Source organism: Xiphophorus maculatus, chromosome 8, assembly GCF_002775205.1.
Source record: "Xiphophorus maculatus strain JP 163 A chromosome 8, X_maculatus-5.0-male, whole genome shotgun sequence".
Classification (NCBI taxonomy): domain Eukaryota; kingdom Metazoa; phylum Chordata; class Actinopteri; order Cyprinodontiformes; family Poeciliidae; genus Xiphophorus; species Xiphophorus maculatus.
In genome coordinates, this window is record NC_036450.1 from 3827574 (window position 1) to 3843935 (window position 16362).

Consider the following 16362-nt stretch of genomic DNA (forward strand, 5'->3'; position numbering starts at 1 on the left):
TTAACCCATAAAATAATCATCAGGTCAGTCAGATCAGACCAAAGCCCCATTAAATCTGGCAGATTCTTCCTTTACTACAAAGGATCACTAAAGTAATGCTTGTTTTTGACATATTTTAATGTATTTATGATATGGCAGAAAAAGGCTGAAGAGGTTAAATGAAAAGTCTTTTTTGTTTTTATCTGATTTATTGTCAGAATAAATTAAAATAATCGTTAACCGTGACGTAATAGGAAGTTAACATCCACAGCTTAGAAAATCAGGTTTTTCTCGTTCGTATGAACAATGCCAGGGTTTTTCTCCTCCAGTCGTTGAAAAACCAGACACAGTATCGGATAAGTTGCTTATTTAATCTCCTTGCATGTTGTGCCGCTGCTGAAGGAAAGGAAAAAACAACTTTTCCGTCCCTGCAGATTGAAAAACCAGTCATTTTTTGCCGCCATCATCCCTGATGATCCCGTCTCCACCTGTGCGGAGCATGTGCTCGCTCCCTGTCAGTCTCCCTCCTCCAGCTCCTCCCTCTCTCCCTTCGCACGCTCCGGCCACAGATTTGCGGCTGGCATGTGTCCCTCCATCTGGCCCGCACATGCACCGCATTTGGACGTTGCGTAATGGCCCGCGGCCGGGGGAACGCGGCGCCACCGGGCCACTACGCGACACGTGGGGACGTGACAAGAGAAACAAACTGCTTATGTAAAGGCATTAAGACGACCAAGCAGCTCCTGCCACATTTGCTCAGCCGGTTGAGGAATTAAAAATAGAAAGTTGGAGAGAAACAGAAAACATGAAGCGACAAAGGAATGAGCTGCTGGCTGAGTCACGCTCAGCCGTCTTTTATAATTAATAATGGGAACTTCACTGACGCTTTTAGTCCTTAATGCATGATTAAAGTCGTCTGCAACATATTTTGGAGATGAAATCAGTTTAAAACACATTTAAATGTCATTTTGGGTGTTTTCTAGCTTCACGACTCATTTTGATGCCTCTGGGGCTGAAACGATCGGATTAGTTGTGATTAATCAACGATTGAAGCATCAACTAATTTAATAATTTGTTAATTAAATGGAATATATATACTTAAAACAAAAGCCATTAGCTGGAAAAACAAAATATCCAGAGCAGTAATTATGACGTTGAATTTAAGACAATTAATACCTTAAATATTAATATTTAAGAGAATTTAATATCTTAAATTGTCTGCCTACTTTTTTCAGGATGTGTTCACACTAGTTCTGTTTAATCCGCTTTAATCCAACTCCAGTTCATTTGCTTAGAAAGTTTGATTAATTTGAGGAGAGGTTGCTGTGCGATCAAACTCAGATCAGTTGAAGTGAACTCTGATTCGGTTCGACTACATATGCGAACGCCAGGCGGACTGAGACGGTTCCAAAAGGAGGAAGTGGACTACAGCGCAGGGCATTCTGGGAAAATACAACCAAAACAAACGCACTAGCCTAGCGCTAGCAGGAGAAATAGTTTGTGGTGTTTAAACAAAGAGAAAAACAAAATCCTCCAATGATTTCGTTCCATATTGGTTTACATGTTGTTGCGCTCGGTGTCTCCAAAGGTTTTCCTGTCGTTTCCATGAGTGGTTGTTGGTGCAGCGCCCCCGCAGGCGAGGAGGGGAACAGGTTTTTCATCGGGTTTGGTTCATCTGACTCGGTTCTGTGTGAAAGAGAACCACAGCAACTGGAAATGTAACAAATGTTGCAATTTTGGAACCAAATGTTGCAAAAACATCCAAATTGTGACGAAGTGCAAAAACTCTCCAGATGAAAACATTTTATAAAAGAACATCCTAAAGAGTCAACATGATGATGAAAACTTTCTCAGTTTATTCCCGCCTGTTGAACTGACGGGTTTCTTCCTTTTTGTTGTTGTTTTTCCTGCGCTGTGAAATCTGCAGCAGCTCTCCTGGCCGTAATCCAGAGGCCCAGGCTGGTCCAGCATAAATCCCATTCAGAGTTGCATTAGCTGGCGTCTCATGGAGAGGGCGCATAGATTAATATTTTATTATTTGAACCCCCAGGACATGCATGTCTGCTGTCATCTGGAGACTAGACGGTGGATTATTAATCTGGCTCTGATGACTTTACATCAGGAGAAGATACAGAAGTTTATTTTTAAAAGCTTTATGCTTTAAAAAGGTTAATCCAGAAATGAAGATGAAGGAAAAGATCATGAATTTATGCTTTTTGAGCAAGTCGGGACCAAACGGTGCAGCAAACCTCAGCACATTCCTGGCTGGTCCAAACGGATCCAGTTTTACTTCAGGCTCCTTCTGAATGTTGTGCAAGTAAAATCCTGACATGAAGCAACGTCATAATTCATGGCGAATATACAAATAACCAGCATGGAAACCATTTAATTTAGTTTATTTTATCATAATATACTTTATTATTGCTTATTTTAGCACTACTTTCATATTTAGCTTAGCTAACCTTATCTTAAGTTGATTTAGCATAGCTTTGCTTTTTTTGACTTGTCTTTATCCTAATGTGATTTTTATCTTCTAGTTGAATTTATCTTGGCTTTAAATCACAGTTTAGCCTTGTTTAGTTTAACTAATGTTTTAGTTTTAGGTTATTAGCTTTGCAAATGTTATTATGGCCTCAGCTTATTATGTGTTTGCATATTTTAGCTTATCTTATTTTAACTGATCTTATTTTAGGTTCTTATTTCTATATATTTGAGCTGGTTTTGACTTAACAACTTGGCACATTTTAGCTCAGTTGATCTTTTATTACAGTTTGGCTTATGTTGTCTAATGTTAGCTTATCAATAAATTAAAGTAGTCAATAAAAGGTTTCCATATCTAGTTTAAGAAAGACCCGACCATGGCACGATTTTTAATTACTTATCGCGTCATTCACACATTTTTAACTGTGTTTTTAATTTAATTGTGAAATAAAACTCACAATATCAAAAAGATTTTGGTCACATTTGTAATGGAAACTCAGTTACTGCTGAGTGATGGCAGCTAAATGTACTAAAGTAAGAGTATCACTACTTCAACACATTTTTACTGTAGTAAAAGTAAAAACTATTTGGTAAAAAGTCAACTCAAGTAACTGATCAAATTATCAATCATTTGTATTTAAAAATGGCATAATTAGATGGACCAAAAGTTCATTTAAAGGCCAAAATGACAATAATTCATATAAGTAGCAAACAAATAACATCAGGCAAAAGAAACATTTTCCAAATCAGTTTCTTTAATAAAAACAAACTTAAGAAACTTTAACAAAAACTGCAGGTGTGTTTCTGTGTCAGGTGAATTTTTGTTTTTCATTCAGTGGGTAGAAAATCCAGAAAAATGCTTCATAAAAAAATTACTCAAGTTAAAGTAAGAAGTACAGCATGGCAAAAGTGAATTTTTTCAATAAAGATACTCGAGTAAATAGAACTGGATAAATGTAACTGGTTACTACTGAACTCTGTGAACATGCGTATCAGTGGTTTGGACATTTCTGGTGTTCCGTAGCTGTGCTGATGGAGGGGGTGTGTCGGCTGAAGTAGATGGGTCGCTGTTTAAGTGGCGAGAAGACTAAGCCTCGATGGGGGGGATTATGGTGGGCGGGGGCGGGGAGCCTCCATGATCCGTCAGAGCTTAGTAACACAATTATCCCAGCGGCTCCGGCAGCGACGACGACGATGATGATGATGATGGTGGCGGCGGCAGAAGCAGCGTTTTCATTAGTGTAATGCCCAGAGACGCTCCGTTATTATTATGTAAGCGTGACGCCATCCCGGCTCCCAGCGACGGCGTGGCGGCTTGCTTCCCGCTCGGAGAAGCCAAAGGGACGTCGGTCCGTCAGCAGCAGCAGCGGCGGGGATGTCGCCGACCTCCGCGCTGGATCCCAGCCTGGTTGCCATGGAGAAGCGGATGCTGTGAGGAGCGGAGACGGAGCATCTGATGAGTCAGACACGGGGAGATGAGAGGGAAGGAGACGGACGCGCGGCAGCGGCGCTCTGATGGATGCTAGAGGAGAGATTTAAAAAAAAAAAGAAGAGAAGATGAAGTTTAAGAAGTTCATCACCATCATGCAGGCGGCCATGGGGGTCGTTCCCCTGAACAAACGGGAGCTGATGCCGCCCGGCAGGAAGCTGTGGCGACCCCCAGGGTGAGACGGACGTCTCTGTTCAATTCTCACAAATGGAGGAAAAAATAGCATTTGGTGAAGCAGGGAAGGAACAGGTGGATTCTGTACCTTTAAGATTTCACTTCTTAAAAATAACATCAGCACCAAAGAGAAGAAGGAAAAATATTTATCACTATTATTCTTTTTTTCTGTGTTAATTTGTCCACTGAAATATATTGTATTTTTATTGATTGTATGGATGAAATCTAGCCTTTGCTTCTAAATCTGTCTCTCTCTTAGATTAATACAGTCATTTTAAACAATACTGCAGCCATATTGTCAAAAAAATAGTTTAAATTAAAAATATTTTCACATGGGCCAAAATCAACAGCTCAAAAGTATTTATGGGTCAAAATAAAGTAATTTTTAAGATTTAAATCAACAAAAAAATAAAAATAGTTCATGGTTAAAGCAGATCCAGTTTTTTAACAAACTATAGATGACTATTTTTAATTAATATTTTTTTCTTATACGTTGCACGTTTTATTTTGGGCTCAATTTGAAGAATTTTCTTCTTTTCTCATCAATAAAAACAGGATCTAAGTTGGTCTTTATTTTAACACACTTCCTGTATTTGACCAAGTTTCAATACAGCAATTAAAAGCAGATTTGGATGCACCAATCTGTAATCTGGATTACAAGTCAATGTGTAAATTATGTCTCTGTTACCATGACAACTGAAGGAAGGCAAAAAACGTTGTCACTTTGTGTTGCATCTAACAATTTTGTTAGTAGATTTCAATTTCAAATTGTAGTTTTCTCCTAATTTTTTGATTTTGTTTTTGAATTTTGGTCGGGTGGGCCGCACAAAATGTATCCAAGGGCCACAAACGGCCCACGGACCCTACTTTGAACACCCTTGATTAATAACTTGGAAAATACCCAAAAACCTCTGCTTCTAACCAGAAATCTGTTTTAATGGGTGTTTTATTTTTTGTGAAAACTGGAGCCTTTTGTTGATATTTTGGGTTAAAGTTCAAACTTTGTTGCTCCAGTGAACTGAAAGCAGCAGCAGGAGTTGAATGTCTGGTGGTTTTGACCTCCATGCGTCATAACAGAATATATTGAAACAAAAACAAAAGGAGACATTGTTGCATTCAGAGTTCAGCTCCTTAAACTTTCAAGGTCTTTTTGTTCTGTCCAGTTTCCCGGACGTTGGAGGCTGACGACCAGAACCAGATTGGAAATGATGTTGCATTAGAAATGAGGATTGCTTGAAATGCTGCAGCTGTGCAGTCAGAGGAGGACAGTTCAGGTCTCTTCCAGTCCTTTGGGTTGATTTGATCTCTTTTTTAATCTAATATACTTTTGCTTCAGGTTTATCTGAGTGGAGCAATCAGAGATGAAATGTCAGGACGGCTGACCTTTTGTTTTCTGTTGAAGCGGTTTTATCCTCAGAGGGGAAAATCTTTGTCTGAATCGGCCTGTTTGTGCATCGATACACAGGAAATGAATTTAAAAAGAAACTTCACCTGCAAGAGGAATTATTTAGAAAATATCTGGTGGAGACGGCGCTCACGTTTGGTATTCAAGGACAAGATATTCCTTAAAAATGTCAGATTAAAATGTTCTCTGGATCCAGAAACACATGTTGACACAACAACAACAAACTCCTCTGACTTTCCTAAAGTCGTTCTCGGAGAACAATGATCTGGTTTTCCATGTTCACACCTGAGATTTTTGGTTCGCTTTAAACGGACCAGAGTTCGTTTCCCCTGTTGGTCCGAACCTTTAGGTGTGAACGCACTTCAGCAAATGGTGTGGACCGAAATATAAAGTTATAATAAAAACAACAAAAACATGTTACAAGAGCGAAGTCGCAGTTATACGAGAATAAACGTTCGACGATGAGAATAAAGAAGTCGCAAGACATTAAAGATGTACAATGAGGTCGTAGTAAGATTACAAGAATGAATTATATGACGATGCATATTATGAGTTAGCTTGTAATATTATAAAAATACAAGAGTTTTACGACAGTTGTATTACAGAATAAAGTCGTGATGTAAGAGAATTGTCACATTACCAAAATGTTGTAACATTCAAACAAATAATACGGCAACAGACATATTACAAATTAAAACGTAATATTTAAAGAGTCGCAGCATGAGAATAGTTGTACAACAGTTTTAGTATTACCAGAATGTTGTAATATTACAAAAATGTTGTACAACAGTCATAATATCATGAAAAGAAAGTTGTAACATTTTCAGAATAAAGTTGTAAGACAATGAAGTCGCGACGTTAGCAGAATAAAGTTGTATGAAAAAGACGTACCAAATAAAATTGTAACGTTACCAGCACCAAGTTGTAATGTTAGTTACGGGGATAAAGTCGTGACATTATCAGACTAAATTGACTAGTCCGTGTGGATTGTTGATGAAAATCCCCAAGAATCCGTCGCCGCGACCAACATGGAGGAAAATGTTTTCAACAGTAAAACGAGTTTCCCAGGATGGTCTCAGCAGCTGTTTTCCTAAAACGTCGCCATCGGGTTGTTCTCAGAAACCCCCAACCGTCTTCCTCATCCTCCCCGCTGCGGGCACATAGCTGGCAGCAGCAGCCATTATTCAGGGACCGGTTACCATGGGAACCACGGTGAGGGAAACGAGAGCCATGTTGGCAGAGGACTGAACCTGTCGCTCACGGTTAGTCAGGGTGAGAAAAGAGCGAGAAACATCTTTGTTTTTATCACATATAACGTCTTGAATCACCAAATCACAGCTGATTTTCACTAAATTAGTTTATTTTTAGCAAAATAAAATGATAAATAATAATATCCTGAAACAAACGTTGGTCTGGTTGCAGGTCTTAAAGGTCAGAGTGTTTCGGACTTTCTAAAAGCGGCTCCTGTGAGTTTGAAGCGTTTGGTGACTCAGACTGAAGAGTTGACAGTTTGACAGTTCGGCCGCTGAGACTTTCCCTCTAAATATTTCAGGACCGTCGTTAAAAATTTAAAGCTTGGGGCCACAGAGGCTCATAAACATCCAGAAATACAAACAGATTTCTGCTGAGTTTCATTATATTGCTGACAATAACTGTGCAATATTGGGTTTTCTCAGGTTTTTATTACATTTTAAGGTAAATAAACTGAAAATGGTGTTTTTTTTTTTTTATTTATTGGCATAAAGATGATGGGAAAGTTTTTATTGCGATGGCTAAATCTGTTACTTTAGAAGCAAAAGTTTGTAATAAACCAACTTTTAAATTAAAGCTAGAAAAATGCTTTTTTTTGGTGCCTCGCGACCCTTCAGAAGTCCCTGACCCCCATTTTGGGAACCTCTGTGCTGCCATAAATAAGTGTACAGGAAGTGATTTATTAAATATCCAGCATTTATTTCACTTTTCACAGCAGTTTTCTAAATTTTATCTAAATTTATTTTTTGTCTTATTTGACATTGCATCATTTCTATGGTGACAGGATAAACTTGGGTCCTTTCTTACGGGGTCACATTGATGCTAAAAATCTTGACTGTACAATGAAGGGGAAAAAATCACAACTATTCCTGTTATTCACAACTATCCTATTATTTTCATATTTGAAATCTGCATCATTTTTTATGACAGGATAAACTTGGGTCCATTTTTATGGCGTCACCTTCATGTCAAAAATGTTGAATGTAAGGAGAAGGGGGTGAAATCAAAACTTTTCCTGTTCCTTACCTTCATATCTTCTTCATCTTCCTCTTCTTGTATTTTGCCGTTAACGTTGGCTGTCACTGTACTTGTGCTGAAAATCCAACCAATGAGAACTGCATCCTCCCCCATCTGACAAATATTCAGTGAACATTAAAAGCACAATTTTCCCAACAAAAATAATCACTATGAATGAATAGAAATGCCTGTGATCAGTTAATAAATCTGCAGTTTTAATTTGCTTGACATGCTCCTCAGCGTTTTTGGCAGGAATATGATTCCGTACAACCTTTTCTAATACACTTCTATTAATTTTCAAGCTTTTTAATGATCACATTCAGTTTAATAGGATGATAAATGTGTCATGATCCAGATAATTGTTTATAATTGATTAGTTTTACTCTTTGTAATCCCAACTGGTCATGTTGGGATCAGTTTTTATAACTTAATAAATCGACCTTTAACCTTTCACACGTCCCAGATCTGTGAGAAACGCTGAGTTTTTCTTCTTCTGCTCAGGGACCAGGGTTGCTCTGACCACACCAGTACTGACCTGCTCAAGTCCGGCCGCAAGTTCTGCTGGTCCAGAGAAGCCCAGTACTTGTACCTTCGCCGCCTGTCGTCGAGGAGCTTCTCCGCCATCACTATGGTACGTTGACATGCTGAGTGCAGGAGACGGAGCGTCCGCCATGTTTAGGGGTTAACATGGGGTCAGGAAGCTTTGCTATGACGATGCAGCTGCTGTGAAAAGGATTTTATTTATTACCCAAAGTTTAAAATGTCACCAAATGAACAGCAGTTATGGTTGTAGTTGAGATGTTTGTCAAATTCAGCTTATAGATCTGGACGCTGTTGGTTAACGTTAGAATATGTTCTGGGTAAACTCTGGGTTTTTTCCTCTTTTTCCTTTTTTGTCTTGTATATGTCTTTGTTCATTTTTTCTTTATTTTTCTTAATATTTTTTATATTTTTGAAATTTTTCATCTTTTCCTTCTTTCCCTTTTTGGCTCCTTTTCTTATTTGTTTTCCCTTCATTTTTTATTTTCTCATTTTTTTCCTTTTTCCACCATTAATTTAATCCTAGTCTCTTCCTCCATATTAGGAATAAATCTGTTATTGTTGGTTTGTTCCGTCAGAATTAAACATTTGAAGCAGCTGCCTTATCTAATATGAACAGAATGTGAAAAATAAAAGACGGTAAACTGATCTGGGGACTGATGATGTTAAACCTGGTTTACTATTTTTAACTTTATTTGTCGTAAAAACTCTGATTTGGATGCAAAGACCACAGGGAGTAAAATCCCAACCAACTATCTGTTGATGCAAATAGTTTAAATTCAGTTGCATCTCTCAGTATGTCCCCTGATATTGATCAGTAATACCTAAATAATTTATTTCAATAATTAGTTTTGAAAAGGATTTTTTTTTGTATAAGTTTGTTACAGAAACATTGATGTTTAAAATCTTAATTTATGTAAAGTTATTAGTAACAGATAAAGCATTTTATAACTTTCTTTAGCAGTGACGTTTTATGGCTTATCCTTTGTGTGAAGGATGTCATTTTAGATCATATCACAGCTTTTTTTCTGCCACACTTTTACCTTCCACCAAACTTTCAAAATAAGATACAGCCCTCTGTGATCATTCAGCATTGTTGGAAATGTTTTCTGATGTATCCTCCTTGTGATGGATGCCATTTATTCTCTGGAAGGTTAGAGGTCTCTTCTACAACACTTCTTCCTTCCACTAAACTTTCTCTCTGTAAACTGGGACACAGCATTTTGTGATCAGTCAATATTATTTACAATGACTTTTTGTGTAATCCTCCTCATGAAGAATGTCCTTTACATTCTGGAGTCCGTTTTTCCTTCCACTAAACTTTCCATTTATATAGTGGTAGAGCGTTCTGTGATCAGCATATATTGTTGGGAAGGACATTTTGTGGCTTATCTATCTTGTGAATGATGTCATTTATACTCTGGAGAACAACTGTCAGGTTTTTCTACTACACTTTATCCTTCCACTAAACTTTCCATTTGCATACTGTGGTACAGCATTTTGTATTGAAACCAGCAGTATTAGCAATAACCTTGTGTGGCTTGTTAACCTTGTGAAGGATGTCATTTACATGTCAGGTTTTAGCCTTTTTCTACCAGAGTCTTTCCTTCCACTAAACTTTTGTATTATTATAGGCCTTACCTGGAAAAACTAACAAAAAATAGTGCTTGAAATCACTTTGTGTGCCATTAATTTGTATATAATGAGTTTGAAATGCAGTTTTTATTTTCATTCTTATATATTTGAGTTTAACTTTATGGATTGTTGTTGTTGAAGCTTCTTTTAGGGAAATCTTAAAGATAAAATCCGTTGAAATCCAGTAAACTTCCTTCTGTTTGTTTAGTTTAGGTCCGATCGTATCTCATGGATGTTGCTAACTTCCTTCTGGACGATTAGCATCAGTCTTTCTGTCTTCGGTCTCATTTTCAAGCTTGTGTCCTAATATGAAAACCTTAGTTTTACCTTCTAATGAAGCCGTTTTATAATCTTGTCACAGATGATTCAAACCATGATTCAGAAAGCAGAATCAGTTTGCTGACATGGATTCAAAGAATCAGTGACTCAGTGTTTCCCAGTCTGCTGCTTCTTTCCTTTTTTTATCACCAGTTTTGAACACTCCTCTCTCCTGCAGAGACCCCCTCCTGCTGCTCTCCCCCACCCAGGATGGTGATTAACCAGGGAGACATGTCAGATCCAGAAAGCTTCATTGTTTTAATGGCTCAGTCTCACAAATAATTCAGGTCAGGGAGGCTGCTTTGCATAAGGTTGGCCTATTTTGAGCTGTGCCTGGCATTTTTCAGCAGCCCTGGAATGTGCTCATTTCTACCACACTGACTCCTCTTCCAGAAAAAAGTCAAAGGTGTGTCCCAAGTGCAGAACAGCTGCATTTGTTTTGAAATTAGCTTACTTATGTTGTTTTACTGTAACTATAACCTGAAACAGCTGTTTACTTATCCAGAAAGTTAAACTGCTGAGATTAAAAACGACTTTAACTTGATTGATCTTTCCAAAACAGGCTAAAAATAAAATTATTTATTAGTATTATTACTCAATAAACAGTGAATACTCCCTGATTTGCGGTTTCGTATTCAGATTCTTCTGTGGAACGTAACTGGAAGCTAGAAAACTGAGGTAAAATGCTACGTGACATGCTATTGGCTGCCGCTTTCGTAACAGCCAATAAAGGAGCGCCTCTTATTTTGCTCCGCGCTGATTGGCTAATACTCCCAACAGTGGCAACGAGGAAGATTGTTGTTAGCTTCTGTGGCAGCGCTAGCTAGCTAAGACGGTCTCCACTCTGTGAATTCATGTATATTAACATATATTTGAAGTTTGTACTATTAAAATATACAGCTATAAACGTTTTAAAGGAGTTTTAAAGTGTTTTAGCTATTTTTGGGCGGCTGGGATCGATAACCGGGTGAACACTAGGAGCTAACTGTCCGCTGAAAGAAGACAAAATACTGCATTCACGTGAAATATACAATAGAAATTAAAATAAAAAGCAGTAAAATTAACTAATCAATGAAAGTTAAAATATGACATGAAATGCGTAGTAAATGTTTTAATAAAGGAGTAAAAAAATACTAAAAATGCACAATATTGAAAAGAAAAAAACAATTTGTATGAAAAATACAACTACAATGAGTTAAAAAATGAAAGGAAATGACAAAATCACATTTATATGGGATAAAGGTTTAAAAATCAATTAAACCAATCTGCTTATGAGTCTGAAATAATCCTTCGTTTTCAAATTGAAATAGTTGCAGCCATGATTCATCTGCTAGACTTTGGATTCATTTTTTTGTTTGTTTTAATTGGGAACCTCTTTTCATGGACTAATCCCTGATTTTATAATTAGGATAATCCCTGCGTTATCTGCCTCAATAATTCGACTTATAGCCTCCTTTTATAGTTCAGACATTGTGGTGGCAGAATATGGAAACAATTTGGTTTGGTCGTATTAGAAGATTATGATGAGGTAATATTTATTTAGCACAACAAAACGCCCAAAAGATCAAATTAATTGACTTCTCCACCTGGATAACACCAACAATTTTGTACAATTATTCACAAAAATAGTCATAAAGTCCATTGATTTATGAAATAATTTAAAAGCAACTATATTTAGAATGCAATATACATCGAATTAGATTAGTTTTAACCTGTTACAGAGACAATTCATAGTTTAGTAACTACATTTTATTTTTAAACTATTCTAAATTGATTGTTTAGGGAGAAATTATTTCTAGCAATAGTTTCATGAAATATTAATACACCTTGAATTTAACTTTTAATTTTTAAAAGCACTAATTTGGATGCATTTTGTTCAGGTTTTATGTAATAAACCAACACAAAGTCCAGCATTTGTGCCAGTATTCTTTGCAAAATAGCTCCGACTCGGATTGGAAAAAGAACATCTGTGTGGATCACAAATGCATGCCGCACTCTTCAGATTTTTATTTATTAACATTTATAAAAACTTTTCCTTTTGTTTACTACATAAAATCCTAACGTAAACTAAAGTTTGTGGTTGTAATGGAACAAAATGTGGAAAAAGGTGTGAATACTTTGGTAGATGTTGCATTTAGGGATTTTTTGATATGTGGGAGTTTGAAAAGTCATTGCTTTGTGACTGTGATGATGATTTATTTTTAGTCTGTCTAAAAATAGATAAATAACGCTCAGATGTCGTTTTCCTGTGTCATACTTTTTGTTCTGTCCGCCTGGGAGCTTCATAGCTTTAAAAATCAATGGGAAATTCGGACTAGTCCATCCGACCCGGGGTGGAAAATGCCGACATCTTTTGTATAAATGTATTTTTATTCTTCCGGTTTGGTTTTTAATGGCTATGAAATGTTTAAAGTTGAGTTAAGTGGTTTAATAGTGTGGTGATAAGGAGGTTTTCACGTCGGAGTGGATTTATCCTGACTGTTTGTGAAGGCGTCCCCCCCTGCCGCTGCTTGCGTTGGTTCAGTCCGACTCGAGCTCACAGCCCTCGGCGCTATTTTTTTTTTTTTTTAATGGTTTTTTTAGGGAGCGAAGTTCGTGATTTAAAGTCAAGCCGAAGTGGCTGTAAAATCTTTAAACTTGTGTATTTTCCTACTTTTATCCGTCACTTTGGCCGACGTGCCACCCGGAAACGTTCATCCAGTTAGGGAGTTCGGTTGGAAACCAGTGGTACCAGTCCGGGACGGTACAAAGTGCGTGATGCCAGTGAACAGAGGGGCCCTGCTCTCTCTGAGAAGAAATACGCCCCGCAATTTAACCGTAAGTATCTTCCGTTTTTAAAACAAACTGGAGTTATAAACCTCCACCGGGAGTAGAAGTGGCACCGGAGCGGTCATGGAGGTTTGTGTGGCTGTTTTTAGGAGGAGAAAACCGGGAATGTTCGGGTTTTTCCCCCCAATGATCCCAACTGAAGCCTGTTGCATCCTGCCGCACCTGCTGATAGGACGGCGCCGAAGTTGGCGTCCGCTTGGCAGCTCCGGTAAAGGGCTATTCCACCGATTTTAACGGATAATTAATCAGCTCCAGGCCGGAACCCGAACCTGAACCCAGTTACTCAAAACTTAAGTAAAACAGTTTGTGATCCTCTGGAACTTTTTCAGTCTTGGTTAAACCTAAAAAAATAAAAACTTATTTTGAACGTCATGTTGGCGTTTATATGACAAACTAAATTGCAACTTTCTGTTATTAGTAGCTACATAACTTTGTCACAAGTATGAGTTTTAATAATCAATGGGAAGGAAGTTTGATAATCCCTACATAAATTAGAGAATACATTTACCAGGTTGTTCAAATATTATTGTATTTACACTCAACTATTTCAAATTGATTGTTTTTGTGCGACTAGATGCGTTTCAAAGGAGACAAATTAGTTTTTTCTTGCCAGTATGAGAAAAAACATGGAGGTTTTTCAGCCAGCTGGCTGGCCGTGAGCAGCAATATGTGTTAAATTGTGCTTTAAAATGGAAAAACTCTGGCACGTTTTCTGTTAAAATCACATTTCTACTAAAAATTGACTATAGTAGCAGCAGCTGGATTTGCTTTATTGGGTTTGAATTGGCAGATTAAAAAATAAAAAATTTAGTCTCTGTAGGATATTTCAGTCCAAATTGTCTTTTTCCAGTTTTCACAAATGGATAAAATGTTGTAAACCTCATAAGAGACTTTTAAGGATTTTCTAGGAAGAGTAGAATAATTTATCTGGAGAAATGCATGCGCAAGAAATTTATTTTATTAAAAATGACAAGCATGATGTCATGTATAGGTTATTAAAAACATTAAAATTACTCCTTTTCCTTTGAGGAGAAAAACAATTAAATTGATGGCTATAGTTGCTGTTTCTTTAGAAGCAGTGAAATATCTCATGTGAAATGCTGGTGTCAGTGTTTGATATTAAAAGTTGTGAAATCTCTTTTTTTTCTCACTAAAAGATAAGTCTAGTCAGTATCTAATTTATTCTGTAGGTTTTTTTCTTTCTTTTATGGTCAAAAAACGTTTTTTTCTTCATTTTTTTTCTTTAAATTATTTTCCATCTGTATTTGGTAAGAACAGAGTTTTTTCTATATTTAAATTTAGTTTTTTATCCATTATTTTGTTTGTTCATTTTAAAATCGAAGGTGTAATGCCGCTTTACTTCCAGCAGAGGGCGCCATTGTACAACGTGTCTCCCACCATCCAATCGATTTGAGTTTCTGGGATTTTTCTGGAAAGAAGTCATAAAGTATTTAAAAAAAAAAAAAAAAAAAGACTAATTTAGTTTTTAACATTACTTGCAGATTGTATTGTCCAGCAGAGTCATCTAATCTGACCTTTGACCCTGAGTTTGTTACAAAAACTACTCCTGTTGGTTACAGTTTGAACAAAATGGATCTGATTTCAGTTCATTGAGACACAGAAATGTTTTTCTTTCTTTTTGTGCTGAGTTTAGGTTGCTGACTTGTTCAAGTTTTATCTGTTCTGTGGATAAAATGTGACTTTTTGTTTCATAATGTTCTGTAACAGTGAGTCAGCGCTCTGACACGTGGTTTGGTTTTTGTGCTTTTAGCGCCTCCTGCAGGAAGACACAGCTCCATATTTTAGCTGAATTTCACAGATTACTGTTGTACCATGTAAAAGGATCCAAATATGAAATTTTCCTCCTTTTTGTGGAAATAGTTTTCTTATGTTTTCATTATTAAATAAGTGGAAAAGCCTGGGATTATAACTGGGGGTTTCTGAGCCTGTACAGTAGTTTCAACTACTCACTTTTCTTAACTGAGTCTTAAATTCACTGTTTAATTTAGATTTTTTTTACTCTTATCTCTGAAAATACCAATTTTATGCTGGTAGAATCTGGTTAAAAAAAAAGCTAAGTCTTACTTTAAAGGGCTTACATCAACATTTTCTATTGATTGTGATCTTTTTAATAATTTCTATGCTCAAAATGTAACTTTAAGTTGTTTTCAGACATCCATGTTGTAGCTTGTAGCATTAGTGCAGCTAGCATTGGAGATGGTTAGCATTTCCTGTCTGTTTGCTCCAAGGAAAGTTTCTTGAAATGACGCTGCTGTTTCTCTTGTCGGGTCAGACCCAAAACTCTTCTGACCTACTAGACCTGCTGAAAGCAACGTTTCCCCCAGAAAACGTGCTAACCCCGGTGGTTGGGGCGCTCATTTATCAAACAACGTTGTGTTTTTGAGTTAAATAATGTTTAAAGTTGATATGAAATTTTAAAATAGCACTTCATAATTATTTATTATTAAAATATTGGAAGATTAATACCTGAACATCAACTATAAGGTCCTAAAAAATGCAAAGATTTAAAAAAAAAATAAGCAATGCTTAGCCTGGTGGGGACACAAGTAAAACCTGGTGGCCCGCCAGGCTTATAATACAGAGGGGGAAACGCTGCGAAAGGATGTTAGCCTGAAAATCAGAGCCAGATGTTAACCTTTTAACCTCTGGCTTTAACAAATCATTTAAATATAACTCAGCACATTTACTCATAGATCTGTTACAGTAACACATTTTCCTGGATGATAAATTGTACCAGTAATTATTGCGATTGTTGTTTCAAGACTATTTTTAAGTTATTTATTGATAAAGACATAATAATGAAAGTGAATCCTATCAAAAACCCAATGAACTTTGTAAAGAACATTTAACACTAGAAATGGAAGATATTTTAGATATCAAAATAAAACCAAGAACCAATAAATAAAATCTATTATAATGTCTCAGTTATGGATCTCATTTTAATCTATCATGAGATTAATTACCCAGATAGTTTATTCTGTTTTATATCTAGAGGTTTTTATCCACGTCTTTATGTGGCGTCTAAGAATAAACCCAGAGTAGATTTTCTTTCCCTTCTTCTTCTTCTTGCTGTAAATAATTAGTTTAAGTCGCTTCCTGTGATTCTGATCTGGTATTTTTTCCGCTTCCTCATCAGAGGAAACGTTTATCACATAATGACTCTCGACATTCAGAGGAAACGCTTTCGCTGATTTATTCTCAGATTATTCATCTCTGCTTCTTG

The 16362-nt window shown here is 36.8% G+C and overlaps 1 protein-coding gene across 4 annotated transcripts in view; it reads left to right on the forward strand.

Annotated features, from left to right (window-relative positions):
* Positions 1-16362, forward strand: part of tjp2 (tight junction protein 2) — a 42849-nt gene that overhangs the window by 3725 nt on the left and 22762 nt on the right. For 2 of the 4 annotated variants that reach the window (XM_023337863.1, XM_023337864.1), the window contains exons 1-2: positions 3980-4124; positions 8298-8427. In XM_023337863.1, the coding sequence (XP_023193631.1) occupies positions 4018-4124; positions 8298-8427 (237 nt within the window). In that variant the 5' untranslated portion in view covers positions 3980-4017. Of the gene's footprint in view, positions 1-3979; positions 4125-8297; positions 8428-12847; positions 13107-16362 lie in introns of those variants that run through there. The other 2 variants (XM_023337866.1, XM_023337865.1) reach the window with 2 other exon arrangements.